Raw genomic sequence first — 16,861 nt, forward strand, 5'->3', positions numbered from 1 at the left:
TTTCTGGGTAATGCATTTTTATAATCAATAATGACATTAAAAAAAAAGTTTCATACTTCAGTGAGTTTATTAGTTTAATGCTTTCCTTTGGAAAATACAAAACTCATGCCTCAATAAATATTAGTATTGTAAATTGCCCTTAAATATTATTGTGATTGTTATGAGCATTGGGATTGAGGAATTTGAAAGCAGAATAGTTTTCGTTATAAATTAGTGTACGTACTTATTTCTATTAATTATATTAAAAAATAATGCAATTCCGCCAATCCTCAAAATATTTAGAATATCAAAACCTAACCTCAATCTAAAATATTTAGAATTTAATATCATGTCATAATGATTCTACAACGATTAGGTTATTTATTACAAATGTATTATATTGCTTTAACAATTTAAATGCTTTTATAAATAATGATTAAAATATATTTTTACAGCATGATGCATATATACTTTGGGCGTTATAGTAAAAAAATATTATTTGGTAGAACCTTTTCTACCGGTCAAGCTGTAAAAAACAGTGAAATAACGTTATTAGGCAACAGATATTCAAAAGATAACTGGACAAATATCGGTGAAAACATTTTTTGCAAATTGGGAAGAAATTTACACATTTCTCCATATCATCCTTTATCTCATATTCGTCAACGTATTATTAACTATTTTCATATGCAGTTTTATAACCGTATCGGAAATCCTATATTTAGTGTATATGATAATCTATCTCCTATAGTTACAGTAACTCAAAATTTTGATTCCCTTCTTGTACCAAAAGATCATCCGTCTAGAAAACAAAGTGATTGTTATTATGTCAATCAAAATATTGTGCTCAGATCTCATACAACAGCTCATCAGTCAGAGTTGATTTCAATGGGTTTGAACAATTTCATTGTAGTAGGAGATGTTTATCGTAGAGATGAAATAGATTCTACGCATTATCCTGTTTTTCATCAAGTAGATGCTGTCAAATTATGTACAACAGAGGAAGTATTTCAAAATGTAAATGATTCTGATGGATTAAGGATATTTGAACATAGAGGTATAGAAACTGATGAAAAACAAGCATTTCATACTTTGGAATCTGTAAAACTAATGGAATATGAATTAAAAAATACTTTAATGGGTTTAGCACAAATGCTCTTTGGATCAGGTAATTTTAAGAAGAAGGAAAATCTCTGATATTAATTGATATGAGATGTAAAATATGAACTTTTAATTATAGAAATTCAATGCAAATGGGTTCAACAATATTTTCCTTTCACTCATCCTTCATGGGAACTAGAAGTCTTCTATAAAGATCGGTGGATTGAAGTATTGGGATGTGGTATTATGCGTCAGGAGATTTTACAAAATTCGGGTGCAGGAGAACGCATTGGATGGGCATTTGGATTGGGATTGGAAAGACTAGCTATGTGTTTATATGATATCCCGAATATTAAATTGTTTTGGAGTAAAGACACTGGTTTCTTAAATCAATTCAAATTTGAAGATCCTAATACGACACTAAAATATAAGGTACAGAAATTAATAAACTAATAAATATTGCATTAAAAGAAAAATTTTTAATTAAATTTCTCTATTACAGCCAATTAGCATTTATCCCCAGTGTAAAAATGATATGAGTTTTTGGTTGCCTGAAAATAAAAGTTACTCGTCGAACGATTTTTACGATATAGTTAGAGATATTGCTGGTGATAGAGTAGAACAAGTTATATTAAAAGATGAATTCACTCACCCCGAAACCAAGAAATTATCACACTGCTACACTATAATATACAGACATATGGAACGTACATTATCAAAACGAGAAGTACGGAATATTCACGATCAAATAGCAAAACTTGCAACTAAGAAATTACACGTTACAGTTAGATAAATAAAAAAATTAATTTATTAAAGAAGTAAAGTATCTGTGTATTATTTGCTGTGTTCCTTTCATAACTAGATCCATTTTTTTTTATGGGCAAACGAAAAAAATCGAATGTTAGTACTATATTATTTACATTTATTATATCTACACTATTAGAATATAACTATTATTAAACTATTATGAACAAACTGATAAACATCCTTAATCTATTGATAATACTTCAGTGCGCTTACAGGATTAAAAAGGAAAATCGGCATAATGTTCAAATGAATATATTATTATTATATTTTTCACATAAATTAATTATAAATGTGTCATTAGGTCAAATACCTTACGCAGAAATAAGTATATATTCTACATATATGATACAGTTCATCAACGTCGTAGCTAACAACAGTTATTTCTAGATCTACAATCTTACTTAATATATGCATAAATATAAAAATCGATTTCTTTTATTTTAGCATTGTACATACGCGACAAGTAAGTTACATTACATTGTATCATATTATATTAAAATTGAAATTAATAAATTCTATTTAAAATATAAAAGGAAAATATTCTATATTAAAGTAAGACGATAACAAACAGGAATCGTGGCATTTAATTTATAAAAATAAGAATTTAACTTTACTTTTAACGTACGAATTTAACGTACTTTTACATATTTATTAAATACATTAAGAAAACTTTAAAGCATTATATGCTTTTGATCAGCTGATTGTTTATGTCCTATAAACTCAATATATATATATATATATATTAAAATGCTACAAATGGTATGCGATCGAATACATACGATAGATACGAGACGAAATCGAATAAAATGTTATTACATATTACGCGAACGTGTTTCATGAAAGAAAATATCTTATTGGTTGCTAGAATAAATAAAAATGAACAAAAACAGATTTAAATTATTTCTTTTCAATTATCACAATTTCAATTTGTTTCGATTTACAGTGTAAAAAATTAAGGATATGTTTACATTATTATGATATTCTGCATAAACATAATATTAATAATGATAAACAGTAATGAGTTATTCATGGTATTTATCATTAATTTAAAATTTAAAGAAATATTAAATCTGATCTATTCTACATAGTAAAGCATTTAGTATAATATATTTGGAACAAAAGCAATTGTAATTTTCGTTAACAATTACATTTTGATGTCAAGTTGTAACGTTCTATCGCTTCGATATTTCCAGAATATTTAGAAGAATATTTAAGTTTTATAAAATGCAAACGCACTTAGCAAAGAGCGTAAATCAGAAACTAATGATAATTAATCTTAAAAACAGTTTTTTCATAGCACTTTTTCAATACAAATCAGAATTTTCTCAATTCTTCGTGTAAGTTACTTTTTACTGTTATGCACGAAATTTAAGATAATTTGGTGTAACTTGGAGGAGAAAACTTTTTTCGTAAAAATTTTAAGATATATAATGGCATGCAAGAAATTAAAGTTATTAGCAATACTTTCCACAAAAAGTCAGTAGTCTTGATAAACTCGGCATCTGTGTTATAAACAGAAAGAAGTAATTAAAATTTTTTTTGATAAATGTATCTCTCTTTTTTTTTAAATATATGATATATTAATTGTACATACCAAAATAATCTTTAAGAACGACTAGAGATAATAAATAAAGCGCCAATGAGAAAATCTCCGCAAGTATCATAATATGATGCCACGTTCTAATAGTTAAAGCTACCATTATTAACTCTGTCAAGACAAGTGCTGTGAAACTTATGGCCACTATATGAATGAATTCATCTTCGAACATTATAAGTGCGCCGTACATTATAACTCCACCTGCAAGATGATTTAAACAATTAATATATTGTTGGATGGTATATAGTCAATGACAACAACAAAAAAACTTATACCTTGGTATATACTTATCAAAATCCACATGAAGAATGTTTTATAGGACAACGATCGACCCTTACTGAGTTCTTTATAAAGTTCTGGGTAAGTAAGTGCAATTTTTCCTGATACATCTTTGTCTAGTACCAAAGAAAATACGGGAAACATCGTATATATTGTTCCATAACTACAAATTTATTATTATTATTTGACGTGCTAGTGTTATTATATCATATTCAATTATGTGTATATATATGTATATATATTATATATATACACGTATATATGTGTTCTGAAATCATTTAATTCTTTCTTACCCAACCATTAAAAATCCCTGATACAAAGATACAGACGACAGATAAAAGACTGCAGAAAACACGGCTTGCATGGTGGAAATAATTAAACCTCGATGAATAACGAATTGACTTAAAGCAGCGGAGCGTTTGTAACTTCTACGACCGTGAACTAGTAAAAGATTAGCCAAATGACTGAATTGAGAAATGGAAAAATCTGCGGCCAGAGAAGCTTGTCTTCCTTCAAGTCCTTCAAGGCCTATACCTAAAAAGAGAAATGAACATCAGCGATTTGTTGACATCTATACTACGATTCACTTAAATACTATGAGAAATATACTTACCAGCATCTGCTGCTTGTATCATTGATACATCATTGCCTCCATCACCGACAGCTGCGGTTCTCTTGCCAGTATGTCTTTGAATAAGACTAACAACTTCGGCTTTTTGCGTGGGTGAACATCGACAGCAAACAACAGCCGGTGAACCGCATGCTAGTTCCAAGAATTCTTGTTCGTAATATTGTAAACATACCTCTAAAGAATCTCCGCTGATGACTAAGGCACAGTCTTGTTTTTTACGGAAGGTATTTAATTCCAAATGCGCATCCGTGCGAGTTACCACTGATTTGAAAACATGAAGGCTTTGCGTTCGTGAAACCAAGCGCGAAGATTTTGCTATACAAGTTGCTGTTTCCAGCTTGTCACCCGTTAACATCCAAATCTAAAGATCATAGGAAAAGATATTGCAAGAAAAACTATTGTCAAAACAAACAAAAGAGTTTATTCTCGCGTAATATGTGAAGTGGAAAAGATACGATGTACCTTAATTCCAGCATTCCTTAATAGCTCCAATGTAGGCCTTACTCTGTCTTGTAATCTATCTTCGACACCGGTTACACATAATAATTCCATCTCCCTCTCTAAACTTTCGACAACTGCGGCAACTCTTGAAACGCGATCGCTAACGCTCATTCTTGCTGAATTATATCTAAAAAAAAAAATCATCTTCAATGTAGTCGAATTATTATATACATTTTGCCACTTAGCACATAGTAATTTGCCAATACCTTGCTTCAAAATCAAGATATTGCTCTTCCGTCAAATTTTTTTTTGCAACAACTAACGTTCTTAAACCTTCTCGAGCCATATTACCACATTCCTCCTCAAGCCAATCGTTATACTGTACTATTCCAGACATTACTACGTCCGCACCTTTCAGATAAAATACTATTTCAGAACTAGATTCTTCCTTTACTATTATTCCCATTCGTTTAGTCTCTGATGTAAATGGAAATATTTGTAAGATCGTATAGTTCAAAATTTTGCCATTTGGAGCTTTTAGTTGCATAAAATTCAAATCGCGCTTTACTAAAGCTAATCCCATTTCCTCCGTCCACTTGACCAATGCTACTTCATCTGGACTAGAAGCCTGGTAATTACGTTTTTGTTCTGGCAAATAGTAATGTTGGTCTGCTTCTGTTTGACTAAAAGTAGAAATAAAGTAAAGGTACACATCATAAAATTTTACGTGGCATATCTTTATGAAAGTTACCTTTGAATAGAACCAGAATCTCCTGTTTCTCCTGTTTGTATACTCATTGTATCTAAATTGGTTGATTTAGGTACTTCATCGTAAACTGGTGTTACATTATGACACAATGCCAGAGCATGTACTGCATCATATATTCTAGTACTTTCAGATCTTCTTACTTTCCCACTATGTATAGATGCTGATGGTTTTACTGGTGAAGTTTCTGAATTTGTAGAATAACATGTTTTTAATACAGTCATAATTTCATCAAATGTTTCTTGCCCATAAGATATCATGCCCAAATGTAATTTCTTGAAAACCATTTTATTTTGTGTCAATGTGCCAGTCTTATCACTTAATAAATATGAAATACGACCAAGTTCTTCTGGAATAGTAGTAGTTCTTACAACCGTTCCAGCAATTTCTTTGTCCCTTTGTATGCACCAAGCATAAAAAGCTTTTCCCATATCTAAATTCACTCTTAAACTTATTGGTATTATGTAAGAAAATAACAAAACGAAGCGAAACATATAACGATACCATGGCCCATTGAATCCTTTTAAAGACATCATTACCAATGCTAATCCAATCACAGCACAAAATAAAACCTACAAAATTAAAATTCATTCAACACTTAGTAAGTGAAATTGCAGAATGTACCAGATGTTTTCATAATATGATACAACACCTTTGTCAGCTGATTTATTTCCTGATCTAATAAACCAACTTTCGATCGTGGTGCGGAGTGATTCATAAGAGATCTAGTTTCTTGCCCTGTATATACTACAACACCAAGAGCTGAACCTGATGCTATTGCTGTATTTGCCCATAGAGTATTATCCACCCCTAAACTTTCTTCACTACTGTATCCATCATACTACAAATTGTAATACAATCATTTATTAATAACTGTACTACATATGTAAATATTAAGAACAAGTTAGATATTTAGAAATTTACTCTGGTAAATGTTCCAATAAAGCTATGAATATCTTTTTGTGGCTTCTCAACATATATGCTTGCTTTAATATCAAACAATTGAGAATTATTTTCCAATTTTTGAGTAGCTGGAACAGCCAGTCGCAATTTCCAATCTGTTTCTCCATCCAATTGATCTGTTCTCACAAAGCATGCACCCGATCTTTCCGTAGTTCGCAATAGGACTAAATCAGCTGGTACTCTCTGACCTTTTTCTACTATAACCTTGGAAAAAAATTACATAAATGAATACTTCTATTCATATTTCTATATGATTATCTTATATTTTTACTTTCTTACCAAATCGCCTACTCTCAATTTAGAACTTGGTACTAATTCCGGAGTATCAAAACCTTTTACTAATCTATAATACTTTTGGGCATTGACTTCTTTGTCCCTTTTGTATCGTCTGAAGTCATCGATTGCTTCTCGACAAATCGTAACAGTTAACACGAAACATAAAGGTCCCCAATATGTATATAAATATCCTATTCGAATGTCTGGTATGAATTGAGATATGGCCATAAGCAAAAAATATAGATTTAAGAAAAATTTAAATTGTTGGAATAGAACCTAAAAAGATAAAATAACACATATTAAATATTTTTATTCTATGTTAGGACAAGAAATGACATAGTTATCACTGTTCTTCACCAGAGGTAAAAAGGTCACAATATTATATTTCTGATTTCTTATGACATTAGTAGGAAATTTTTCATGCATCAGTTGACCAATGTGAATGACTCTAGCTCTTAATTCACGTTCTCTGCAACATCTTCTCCACATCCATGTACAACATCTATAAAGATACAATAATAAATAAGTAGAAAAATAAAAAGATAAAGTATATCGCCAATTTTTTTTTTATTACCTTTTTATTGCTTGCACAACCATATTGTTGTTAAATTAATAAGAAAAATTATGAAAAGAATATTCAAACTTTGGATACAATGTCAATGAAGAGATATGTGTTTATTGTTGTATGAAATATGAACATAAATTTAACATAATTACTATGTTGAAATCGAACATCTTGGAAATAATTAGCAATATTTATTTAATTATTTAGCAAGAATTTAGAGAAAAATAGAAAAAGCTGCATAGAAATCGAAGTTTCTTAGGGGAAGTAAAATGTACGTCACCTTGTCCACGAATTGTCATTTCGCGGTCTAGATATTAGAGGAATATCCTCTTTCGATAACCTTATAACATTGCTTTGTGTCTCCATTTAGATATTTCTTTGTAGACACAACACACACATTTGTAATCACAAATTATGTAAAGAAACACTTTTATTCAATCTCTCGTTAAAAAACACTGTCAAAAAGTATTTTTCGATATTCAACACAGATCTGTTATGACATCATAACATCCACGAAGTACGAGTTTACAAGATGAATTCGCCAATCTATAAACCTACTATACCGATGTATTCCATTTATTATATTTTTCGCATTCTTTTTATTTTTTCTCACTGTGAGTAAAATCATGCAAAATTTATTTACATATACTATGTTCAAATATGTTTAATTTGCTCGCTTCCTTTGTTCTCTATCAATTATGTATCATGTATTTTTAGTAACCCTTAATAGACTGACTTAAAAAAAAAAATTGTTGTTACAATACGTACTCTTTACAAATAAGATTTGAAAAGTGTATTGTATGAATATACACGCATCAGTACAATTATATGATGCATTTTCGAATTGTATGTTATTAAAAATAGAAAGACACTATTAAATACGTGTATTTGGAAATGCGAACACTTTGAAGCTTGTTACTACAATATTGCTTATCGATGAGTAGATAAGATATATTTTGATGGGAAATTTTTACGTGATATCCTATTCGTTTCTTTTTTCTTTTCTCATATTTTCCATTTTTTAAAGACTTATTTACACATTTATTTACGTAATTTCAATGAATTTTTATCATTTGTTATGTTGGCTACCAGTAGAATTAATACGCAGCTAGTAATTCGTTGATCGAGTATCACATTTGTTTCTATTCAATCTTTTGTTCAAGTTAATGATGGGTTATCGAATCTATAACTTACCCACAAAGACAGTTCTTGAGGAATATAGAAAAATCGTTTATTCGCCGTCTTCGTGATGTTAAAAGTCGTATACTATCTTCAGAAGGTTGAAGAAGATAGTCAGTTTCTTCATCCATTTCAAAATCCCGCTCATCAGAGCTCAAACGTAATGGCATTTCTTCTAACCGCATATTTTTTTCACGTATCACTCGATAAATTTTCTTTCCCATTTACCACAGGTACACAACTATTACTATTATGTATTATGTATATCTATCTTTATGGTATGCTATATATGCACCACGCGTGTACATGTATATTCTTTACATATATGTACATCATATACATAGAAACATACGTACAAACATACACACACATACATATAGCTCCATTTATATTTTTTCAGTGACAAAACATGCTAAGGATAATTCTCACTGGCTTTCTTTAACCATTGCATTATATATATCACATGATATCAAAGTGTTACACCATCTAAATATACCTGTACATATACAGGTATATACGTGTATTTTGTACCTTACTTCAGACCTTGCTTAAATAGAATCGTAATTTTCGATAGGTTAACATTTTGTATTTATTTGTTTAATTAACATTTAAAATAGCACCGTCAATTGACATTCTATCGAATGATTTAATTGTTTTATTTATTTACGAAATGCGTGCATACATGCGACATTCATGCATACATGCACAATGTTCTTTTTCCCACGTACGTACGTGTACGCATCGCGAAATATTATTCAAACGACAACAGTAATATTGAGTATGAAACTTTCGAGGCATTTCAATTCAAGACTAAAATAAATTCAAATTTTTCGGAATTTCGATTGATCTTCAAACTAATTGTCAATCAACTATGATCGCGATACCTCTAACTGGTATTACAGTGCGTGCGGCCATGTTAAGTACTCTATGATCACGTGGTTCGCTTGGTTTTCTAGACGCATGCCTATATTATACCTTAAACCGTTTGAAATAAATTTTCAACATTTTTAGAATTTATATACATATAAGAAATCATAAGCTCTATTTCATAAGTTTATTTCGTACGTGCGTATAACTCGTAAAATATTTTTATTATAAACTTCGTTAATCTCTCGCGTTAGAATTTATTACTCGAGTACGACTTCGTAAAGCAATGCTAATGATTTAATCGTATCTTTAAAAATCTCGTCTTGATATACCGCGTTGATAAGTAGATTTTGAAAGAGCTGCGTACACATTTCTTTTTCGTTTTGTCCCATAAAACTTACTGTTAAATGAAATCTATTGGATTTACTCAAAGTGCATAAAATGTCAACAATAAACTCTATATTATCTGTAATCGAAATATTTCGAAAACATATGTCGATTATTTCGACAAACAACGATGGAGAAATTTCTGTGCAAAAAATTTTCTCCCGTAGAGTATATCTGAAATAACAAGTTAGATACATTCATTTCTTATTCTTGTTCGATTTAAAAAGGAATACCTTACCTGGACATTTTGAGATAATGAAATTTTTCTTTATGCCCTTTAATAGTTTTCCAAACTTGTATAAATTTTATATATGTGGTGGGTATTTCATTTGCAGAAATATTATCACTCTTACTCCATAATTTTAAACAATCTTCGGATTGTTGTTGTTGTATTTCTTGTTTTTCAAATGGCACTATCACATTTGAATTATCAATATGAACAATGGGATTCCAACATTTCTTTATTTTAGATTTTACATCGTCACATTTTAAAGGTTTTAGATGAGCAGCATTCACCTGGTGACAGATTCGATATGGGAGAAATTACTTTATATTAGATACATAAATAATAATATTTTCGATAAAAATATGCTCTTATACCAGTTGTCTAAAATCTTCATACGTAGGCACATTCTGTTCTATTGCTCTGAGTTTAGCATCATTCTGTAATTTGTATAGCTTATCCGCATTAAGAGCCTGTAGAAGTTCTAATTCCATATTTTTATAATTTATGGATGATCTTAATTTGCTCATTTGTACAGAGTAGGAAACTTTAAAAATATTCCGTCCTTTAGACAGCACGATAGACAAAACAAGAAGCTAACAAATATTTATTATTAGTCATAGTAAATAGTTGTTATAGTAACTTGCTATGGATACAATTATGCTTTATCAATAGGTACGTGTACATACATATGTATGTATCTTCCTTGAGCATCAGAGGAAATTTACGTACAAGAATTTGAAGAAAGATCATAATCATAAGAGTTTATTATGTATACTGTATGTAAGATGCAGTTTTTATATCAACAAAGTATCTCAATATATTAAACGACTGGAACATATGTAATATTACAGACGAGACATGTGATAATATTACAAAATAGTATTATCTTCTGATGTTACGATCTTTTTTGTTACCTTGCTCTGTCTTTTTTTATACAATCTATCATGAGTTCTTTTCATTTCTAAAATTTCTTTCATTTCTTCCTTGTCTTCTTCCTAAAAATGTTGCACTTTTTACAACTATAATCATTCGTTATACATGTGTATTTACATAATATGTTATACATATGTATATACACATATTTTTTACCGATTGACTCAATCGAAGTACTAACGCCCTTCGACCATCGGACATTGGCTGCGAATAGTCCATTAATTTTTTAAGCCTTTCCTGTGGACTTACTCCTCTTTCTACTACCAAAACTATACGTGCCCACTGTGATATTAATTCCAGTATTAATAACTGAGTAATAGTTAATAAATATTCCTATAAATGGAAAAAGTAGAGGGAGAAAGAAAAACCTACTTGTCTTTGCCATTCGTTTCTTGTTTCCGCGATTTTCTGATATGTATTTCCCATCATAGCAATTAACATATTTACCAATAATATGGCAACGATTGCCATATATACCACAAATAAGAACTACGACAAAATGAATTTTTCTATTGTAGTCATATATTCACTAGAAGAGTAGGTGGGAAGTAATTACCTTAGCTTCCATTTCGTGTTGCGTTCTCTCAAACGCGCCATAATAATCTCCAAAGTTCGTCATGCTCATAAGGAACATTGCCATTATACTTTCTATCGGCGATGGCATTGGGTTGCTCACCGAATCATCTACTCCTTCTGGTGTATTTGGATTATCGAAAGATAGGAATATGATGTAATATGCTGAAGAAAGGAAAGGCAAGAAAAGAAAAGACAATCTTTTGATAAGCATTGTAAAGTAAATTAGAGAAGAGAAATATAAAAAATATAAATTTATGTTGTATTACATTGTAGTATGTAAATATGTAATATTAGAAGAAAATAAGAGATAATGCTCGAAAGGAAATGAATATGGAGCTCGATGCACTTAAACTATGTAATAATGTACCACAGTATAAATATTACTAGTTGGTAAGTATATATAAAGTTGGCTCGATGCCTACAATATGTAAATTTGTTACGTTTCAGAATGTGGAATATACTACTGTAATAATATGTGTCAATGTCGCTTGCGATGTAGAAATTCCCAGACGAGAGATTAAGTCATAAGGTGAAGGTAAACTCGTAACCTGCTCGATATCGTTACACTTTGATTAACGACTGTAAAGGAAGAGGAAGAAGCGTCATTGGCATATTTACTCGCACGTTTCGATCTAATTGACTGGTTGATTCTTACAAATCGATCGTAAGTTTATTTCTGTCCATGATCTATGTTCAAAAGATACGAGAGATACGAGACACGATGTATCTGTTATCGTATTTATGTTAAAAGGTTCTGGTCAAAGTAGAGGTGCGAAAGGGACAAAATGTGTAATGGAAAAATTCTTCCAGCGAGAAGAACTTTGTTTTTAAATTACCTTGAGAAAATCCCATTACGAAGACTAAATAAATGGAGACGAAACGGAGCAAATCACCCATTATCATTCTGTAAATCATCACAACAAACGGACCGACCGTTTTGAAACCTCTGCAGAAAAATAAAAAATACGGTGCCGTCGTTAACATCACTACAACTGCCAACATATCTTCAACTTGGTCGGCGCAAGCCAACCTCAGCAATGGAAAGGACAGTAATATACAACAGGAGAAGAGGAACATTACTCGCGATGGCGCAGTCATCTAGAAATTAATTTCTTTCGTTAGTACAATATTTTAATTTGTAACCGCGTACTAAAATTTGTGCGGTCTATTGGTTTATCAACGAAACACCGTCTTTTTTTTTCATTCCTTTTCCTTTCCTCCCTATGTTCTTAGGTTTCGCACACAAGTATGCCGAAACTGATAATTTCATTGATAAGGAATCAATATTAGACCCATTATTTACTAAACGTTTTCTTTTTCAAATAAAAACGTTTGATAAAGGTACAGATGATATCATCCTCTTACTAGATTCTCAATGAACATGTTAAGACCGAGAAATCTGGCTTCGCGCAGTGCTGCAATAATATAAAGAATAGCCGCAATCTCCATTAATATTTCGGCGATTAGTCGAATCTTGGCCGATAACGTTGTTAGATGCATTAGTCTACACTTTTCTGTGAGATTGTTCCACCTAATATCGAAAATATGCATTAAGAGTCATCTTGGACATATACGTGGTCGCTAATAAACATTTTGAAATTTGTATTTTTGTATTAATCGGATTTTTTCCGGGATTATTCACATATTATATAACGTACCAGTTGTGTTTGTTACTACCAGGAGAAAATGTATTATTATCGAAAGGCATCGTCGAATTTATAAAGACGACACTGTTATTGATCGTCGTAATTTTTAGATAATCCGTTGGTGTGCCGTTATTTTTGGAGTATAAATGTTCAGCTGGTCGAATAGCTATCCTGTAAGAATCGTTGAACAATTCGATCTCGTTTTGAGATCGGTCTGTCGAGGAAATGTTCAAGATAGACGTTAAATCGGTGACAATATCAAGCTTCAGTTTATCAAAGCTTGCCGTTGTTATATTTGAAGGATATTTTATATTCGAGGTAAAAGCAGTGGTAACAACTTTATCGAGAAGAAGGGATAGATTTAAATTTTGAGAAGTTTTAGTAACGTTTGGGAGGAGTTGCTCCGGCTTTAGAGTTGTTATGGGCGATTCGATGGATGGAACAGAGACATGAGGAGTGACAGAGAGTGAGGAAGTGGACGATGTTATTGTTGGCCCGGGTCGAAGAGTAAAGCTGATCAATGACAGAATAAAGTAAAAACAAAAAAGAAAAAATTGACGATAGAATCGAGACTTGACGAAAGTGTTCCACTTGGCATTTAGTAGATCAACCAGGATACCGTCCATCAATTCCAAATGTTCGTCCTTTTCCTATATATATGAGAAATATCGTATGTCAATAAAAGATGGCAAATAGAAAGTAAACTGTTGCGTAATTTAGATTTTTGACTCACGCCAAATACCACCAGATTCAAAGCGGAATTATGACTGATGCTTCCTGTAATAACATCAATCGTGTCGACTTGCGATAAAGGATAAGCTGCACACGTAATACTCCCGATCTGCCAATAAATCTCCCGCTCGATGTTCAAGATATGAAAAAACAGTTCGATTTTAGCTAATTTCGCCGATAACGTCAAAGGTGTTAAATGTTGAGCATTTCTGATCGCTAACGACGCACCCACTTCATATGCCATATCGAACATAGTCTTGCTCGGAAAAAAATTGATCGAATAAATTTATTACTGGTTTTGCCGTTTCCGGGTTAGTCCTGTGGCAGATGCTTACCAGTTTTTCATAGATGACCAACATATGTAAAACAGTATTTCCATTTGTGTCTTGCTTGTCGGGATCCGCTCCCCTGGCCAGTATTAATCTGTAACATTCTTCCTGTCCTAAACATGCGGCGAAACTTAAAGGATACTCGCCCCAGTAGACGTATCTACGCAAATAGGACGAAAGTCAGTCGACATTTGTATTCCACTCGAGTAAATCTTCTTTACCCGCTATAATCTGTTTCCGGAGCTACGCAAACCCATTCGTGATCCAGACTGTCCGATCTCGACGCTTTTTGATCCTCCGGACACATAAAGTTCCCCACGCATCTTTCGTGTACGTCCGCACCGCTGTCCAAAAGGAATTTTACCAATGCTGGATCTTCATTTACTATCGCGATGTGTAATGCGCTCTCACCTATCAAGAACAACCGAGCAGATGAATTTACGATGCGCCCTGACGCGATACGAAGAAAAAGAAACGAATTTATTCGTTTACATCGTGTTCACCGCGCTTATTATACTTACTAACCGTAATATTCATCACTGATATATACATCGTTGATAAGCTTAGGGTAAAAACGTAATAAACGTTTAGCCAGATCAATGTGAATAGCAGTTGAGTGTAACATGCATAAGTGTAAAATCGTTTCGCCGACTGCTCCTCTTTCGCCTAAATTCCAGCAGACTAGTCTATACTTGCTTTTATCTATTAAATCGAAAGAAATATGTTAAAAACTTACATCTCTATCGTCTTTATCGATCGTTTACCTATTTTTGTCTCGTCTAATTCATCCTCATTTTGCATATCTTTGTCTATATCGTAATCGGCAGGATTCTCCATAGATCTCAACGGTGGAAGCTGTTACGTAATTGATAATTCATAATAAAAGGACATTCATGAAAAAACGTTTAAGCTAATTACTCATCTACATCATATGATATCTAATTGTATATCGTTCTACCATTTTGTGCTTCGGACGATCCTTGTTCCGCAGCAAAACCAACTTTTCGATTGGAATCCATTTACCTCTACCCTTATTGTATAAATACGGTTCTACTTTCGTTCTTAAAGCATGGTCCAATTCCGCGTATTGTTTAGTTTGCGTTGCCCTTTTCATCATATTTACCAATAAACCACCTCCTACACAAGATTAAAAAGACGTTCCGCTTTCATCATTCTTGTTCATGATTCAACTTACCTTTCATGTCGACTAATTTATAAAGCAAGATAGAAGATGCGTCCGTTTGTTTTTTTACTCCGCTGGCTACATTGCTCTCCGTATTTCCCATCTTATCCTCTTTTCTTACTCAAACTACACACGACGAGAGCTACTGATAGCCGATCATATAGTTTCACCTTGATCATACACAGTTCTCTCATCCGCTTACTACATACATATGTATTACGTTGCCATGGAACACTTTCTCGATATCGATCACTCAATCGTTGTTTGCTGAAATATCGGCGGTCTACCAAAGGGATTCCTATCTCCTTGATAATAAAAAAATGTATCAAAAAATGTAACGAAATGTAAGGAAATCGACGATCGATCTATTTCACGGAATAACATTTACTTTTTCGACTTTTAAATAGTGTTGCACATGGAAGCGAACTCCTATTTACAGATACAACAAACATGTATATGTAAATCTATAAATAGAAAAAACTGGATAGTAGAAAAGAAAACGACACATACATACCATCGTATCATAAATCATATTATTAATAATACAGTATATATAAAAAATATAATATCTAAAAAGAACAACAAAGGCTCCGGAGGGATTCGAACCCTCGATCTCCTGTTTACTAGACAGGCGCTTTAACCAACTAAGCCACGGCGCCTAATTGGTCCCTACATGCTCAAAAACTCATATTTAAAGGAATGAAAATAATATGATTTAATATATTTAATGTTTTATTGTTAATTAAGTATTTGAATTCCTTAAAACATATTACAACATTTCACATCGTAATTAAAGCTCATAGACATTTTACATATACATAAATGGTTATATATATAATAATATATTATCACGTTACAAAGTTAATGTTATGTATTATATTTATATTTTTATATATATTCGTGTAATTTTATTCACAGTATTAAAGAAATTTAAGATCGAACATGCATATGGCTCGTTGGTCTAGGGGTATGATTCTCGCTTAGGGTGCGAGAGGTCCCGGGTTCAAATCCCGGACGAGCCCAGGTTTTTTATAAGTACCACCTTTTTTTAGTACTTGTTATTCTTTGCCCACATTAAAAATTGTAGTATTTCTTTTATTTTGCCCATCTTCTGTAAAAAGTTAGATATGACTTTTCCTCTAAAGATAATTAACGATAAGAAGTTGATCGGTCCGAAAAAGTACATAATTTCTCATATTAAAAGCGTAGCCGAATATTTTGAACTTGACAGTTATTCGTTTAAGAAACTGTTTGACTTAGACGTAGTCATAACGAATTGAATTATTGAATCTAATCGAATGAAATAGAATCATGCGGTATTTACGACGATCACATACGAGTGTTGTTCACCAGGAGTTTAATCGGAGACCTTTGAATATTCAAGCAATGACGAATCTT

At 31.8% G+C, this 16,861-nt stretch overlaps 4 protein-coding genes, 1 long non-coding RNA gene and 2 other non-coding genes across 12 annotated transcripts; 3 read left to right on the forward strand and 4 right to left on the reverse strand.

Annotated features, from left to right (window-relative positions):
• Positions 1-132: 132 nt before the first annotated feature.
• Phers-m (Phenylalanyl-tRNA synthetase, mitochondrial) lies at positions 133-1,903 on the forward strand. The gene is made up of 4 exons (XM_072008750.1): positions 133-215; positions 435-1,147; positions 1,220-1,512; positions 1,583-1,903. The coding sequence occupies exons 2-4, from the start codon at positions 436-438 to the stop codon at positions 1,871-1,873; spliced, it is 1,296 nt and encodes a 431-aa protein (XP_071864851.1). The 5' UTR covers positions 133-215; position 435; the 3' UTR covers positions 1,874-1,903.
• Positions 1,904-2,123: 220 nt separating this feature from the next.
• LOC139989968 (probable phospholipid-transporting ATPase IIB) lies at positions 2,124-8,951 on the reverse strand. 3 transcript variants are annotated; one of them, XM_072008726.1, is made up of 13 exons: positions 8,600-8,951; positions 7,198-7,342; positions 6,844-7,116; positions 6,526-6,768; positions 6,254-6,442; positions 5,587-6,173; positions 5,102-5,518; positions 4,857-5,022; positions 4,377-4,755; positions 4,057-4,297; positions 3,760-3,926; positions 3,482-3,685; positions 2,124-3,389 (listed from the first exon to the last, which is right to left on the reverse strand). In XM_072008726.1, exons 1-13 carry the CDS (start codon positions 8,806-8,808, stop codon positions 3,256-3,258), a joined length of 3,354 nt encoding a protein of 1,117 aa, XP_071864827.1. In that variant the 5' UTR covers positions 8,809-8,951; the 3' UTR covers positions 2,124-3,255. The 3 variants fall into 3 exon arrangements, with proteins under 3 accessions (XP_071864827.1, XP_071864828.1, XP_071864829.1); XM_072008727.1 differs by lacking the exon at positions 8,600-8,951 and adding an exon at positions 7,686-7,943; XM_072008728.1 differs by lacking the exon at positions 8,600-8,951 and adding an exon at positions 7,415-7,633.
• A 673-nt stretch (positions 8,952-9,624) lies between these two features.
• LOC139989979 (dynein axonemal assembly factor 19) lies at positions 9,625-10,877 on the reverse strand. Its single transcript, XM_072008754.1, has 4 exons — positions 10,751-10,877; positions 10,439-10,608; positions 10,077-10,354; positions 9,625-10,012 (listed from the first exon to the last, which is right to left on the reverse strand). The coding sequence occupies exons 1-4, from the start codon at positions 10,818-10,820 to the stop codon at positions 9,712-9,714; spliced, it is 819 nt and encodes a 272-aa protein (XP_071864855.1). The 5' UTR covers positions 10,821-10,877; the 3' UTR covers positions 9,625-9,711.
• On the reverse strand, positions 10,811-15,944 carry Nan (transient receptor potential cation channel subfamily V member nanchung). 4 transcript variants are annotated; one of them, XM_072008731.1, is made up of 14 exons: positions 15,476-15,944; positions 15,239-15,417; positions 15,045-15,135; positions 14,806-14,982; positions 14,502-14,691; positions 14,287-14,440; positions 13,953-14,207; positions 13,232-13,869; positions 12,939-13,104; positions 12,410-12,671; positions 11,554-11,690; positions 11,370-11,486; positions 11,154-11,279; positions 10,811-11,059 (listed from the first exon to the last, which is right to left on the reverse strand). In XM_072008731.1, the coding sequence occupies exons 1-14, from the start codon at positions 15,564-15,566 to the stop codon at positions 10,934-10,936; spliced, it is 2,709 nt and encodes a 902-aa protein (XP_071864832.1). In that variant the 5' UTR covers positions 15,567-15,944; the 3' UTR covers positions 10,811-10,933. The 4 variants fall into 4 exon arrangements, with proteins under 4 accessions (XP_071864832.1, XP_071864830.1, XP_071864834.1 ...); XM_072008729.1 differs by having other exon boundaries at positions 11,554-11,735; positions 15,476-15,943; XM_072008733.1 differs by lacking the exon at positions 11,370-11,486 and having other exon boundaries at positions 11,554-11,735.
• Positions 11,732-13,175, forward strand: LOC139989984 (uncharacterized). The gene is made up of 2 exons (XR_011800455.1): positions 11,732-12,237; positions 12,325-13,175. It is a non-coding gene; the product is annotated as an uncharacterized lncRNA (long non-coding RNA).
• Positions 15,945-16,048: 104 nt separating the features above from the next.
• Trnat-agu (transfer RNA threonine (anticodon AGU)) lies at positions 16,049-16,122 on the reverse strand. Its single transcript has one exon. It is a non-coding gene; the product is annotated as a tRNA-Thr (tRNA).
• A 291-nt stretch (positions 16,123-16,413) lies between these two features.
• Positions 16,414-16,485, forward strand: Trnap-agg (transfer RNA proline (anticodon AGG)). Its single transcript has one exon. It is a non-coding gene; the product is annotated as a tRNA-Pro (tRNA).
• The last annotated feature ends 376 nt before the right edge of the window (positions 16,486-16,861 follow it).

Source organism: Bombus fervidus, chromosome 8, assembly GCF_041682495.2.
Source record: "Bombus fervidus isolate BK054 chromosome 8, iyBomFerv1, whole genome shotgun sequence".
Classification (NCBI taxonomy): Eukaryota; Metazoa; Arthropoda; class Insecta; order Hymenoptera; family Apidae; genus Bombus; species Bombus fervidus.

Coding starts and splice junctions, on each gene's coding strand:
- LOC139989968 (XM_072008726.1), bottom strand. CDS start 8,808: ATGGGAAAGAAAATTTATCGAGTGATACGTGAAAAAAATATGCGGTTA. Junction 6,174..6,253: donor AAATAAATCAGCTGACAAAG/GTGTTGTATCAT, acceptor TTAATTTTGTAG/GTTTTATTTTGTGCTGTGAT. Junction 4,756..4,856: donor TAAGGAATGCTGGAATTAAG/GTACATCGTATC, acceptor TATGATCTTTAG/ATTTGGATGTTAACGGGTGA.
- Phers-m (XM_072008750.1), top strand. CDS start 436: ATGATGCATATATACTTTGGGCGTTATAGTAAAAAAATATTATTTGGT. Junction 1,148..1,219: donor ACAAATGCTCTTTGGATCAG/GTAATTTTAAGA, acceptor TTTTAATTATAG/AAATTCAATGCAAATGGGTT. Junction 1,513..1,582: donor ATACGACACTAAAATATAAG/GTACAGAAATTA, acceptor TCTCTATTACAG/CCAATTAGCATTTATCCCCA.
- Nan (XM_072008729.1), bottom strand. CDS start 15,566: ATGGGAAATACGGAGAGCAATGTAGCCAGCGGAGTAAAAAAACAAACG. Junction 11,487..11,553: donor AACACGAAATGGAAGCTAAG/GTAATTACTTCC, acceptor ATTTTGTCGTAG/TTCTTATTTGTGGTATATAT. Junction 11,280..11,369: donor GAAACGAATGGCAAAGACAA/GTAGGTTTTTCT, acceptor TTAATATCACAG/TGGGCACGTATAGTTTTGGT.
- LOC139989979 (XM_072008754.1), bottom strand. CDS start 10,820: ATGATTATGATCTTTCTTCAAATTCTTGTACGTAAATTTCCTCTGATG. Junction 10,355..10,438: donor ATGAAGATTTTAGACAACTG/GTATAAGAGCAT, acceptor ATCTGTCACCAG/GTGAATGCTGCTCATCTAAA. Junction 10,013..10,076: donor CATTATCTCAAAATGTCCAG/GTAAGGTATTCC, acceptor TTGTTATTTCAG/ATATACTCTACGGGAGAAAA.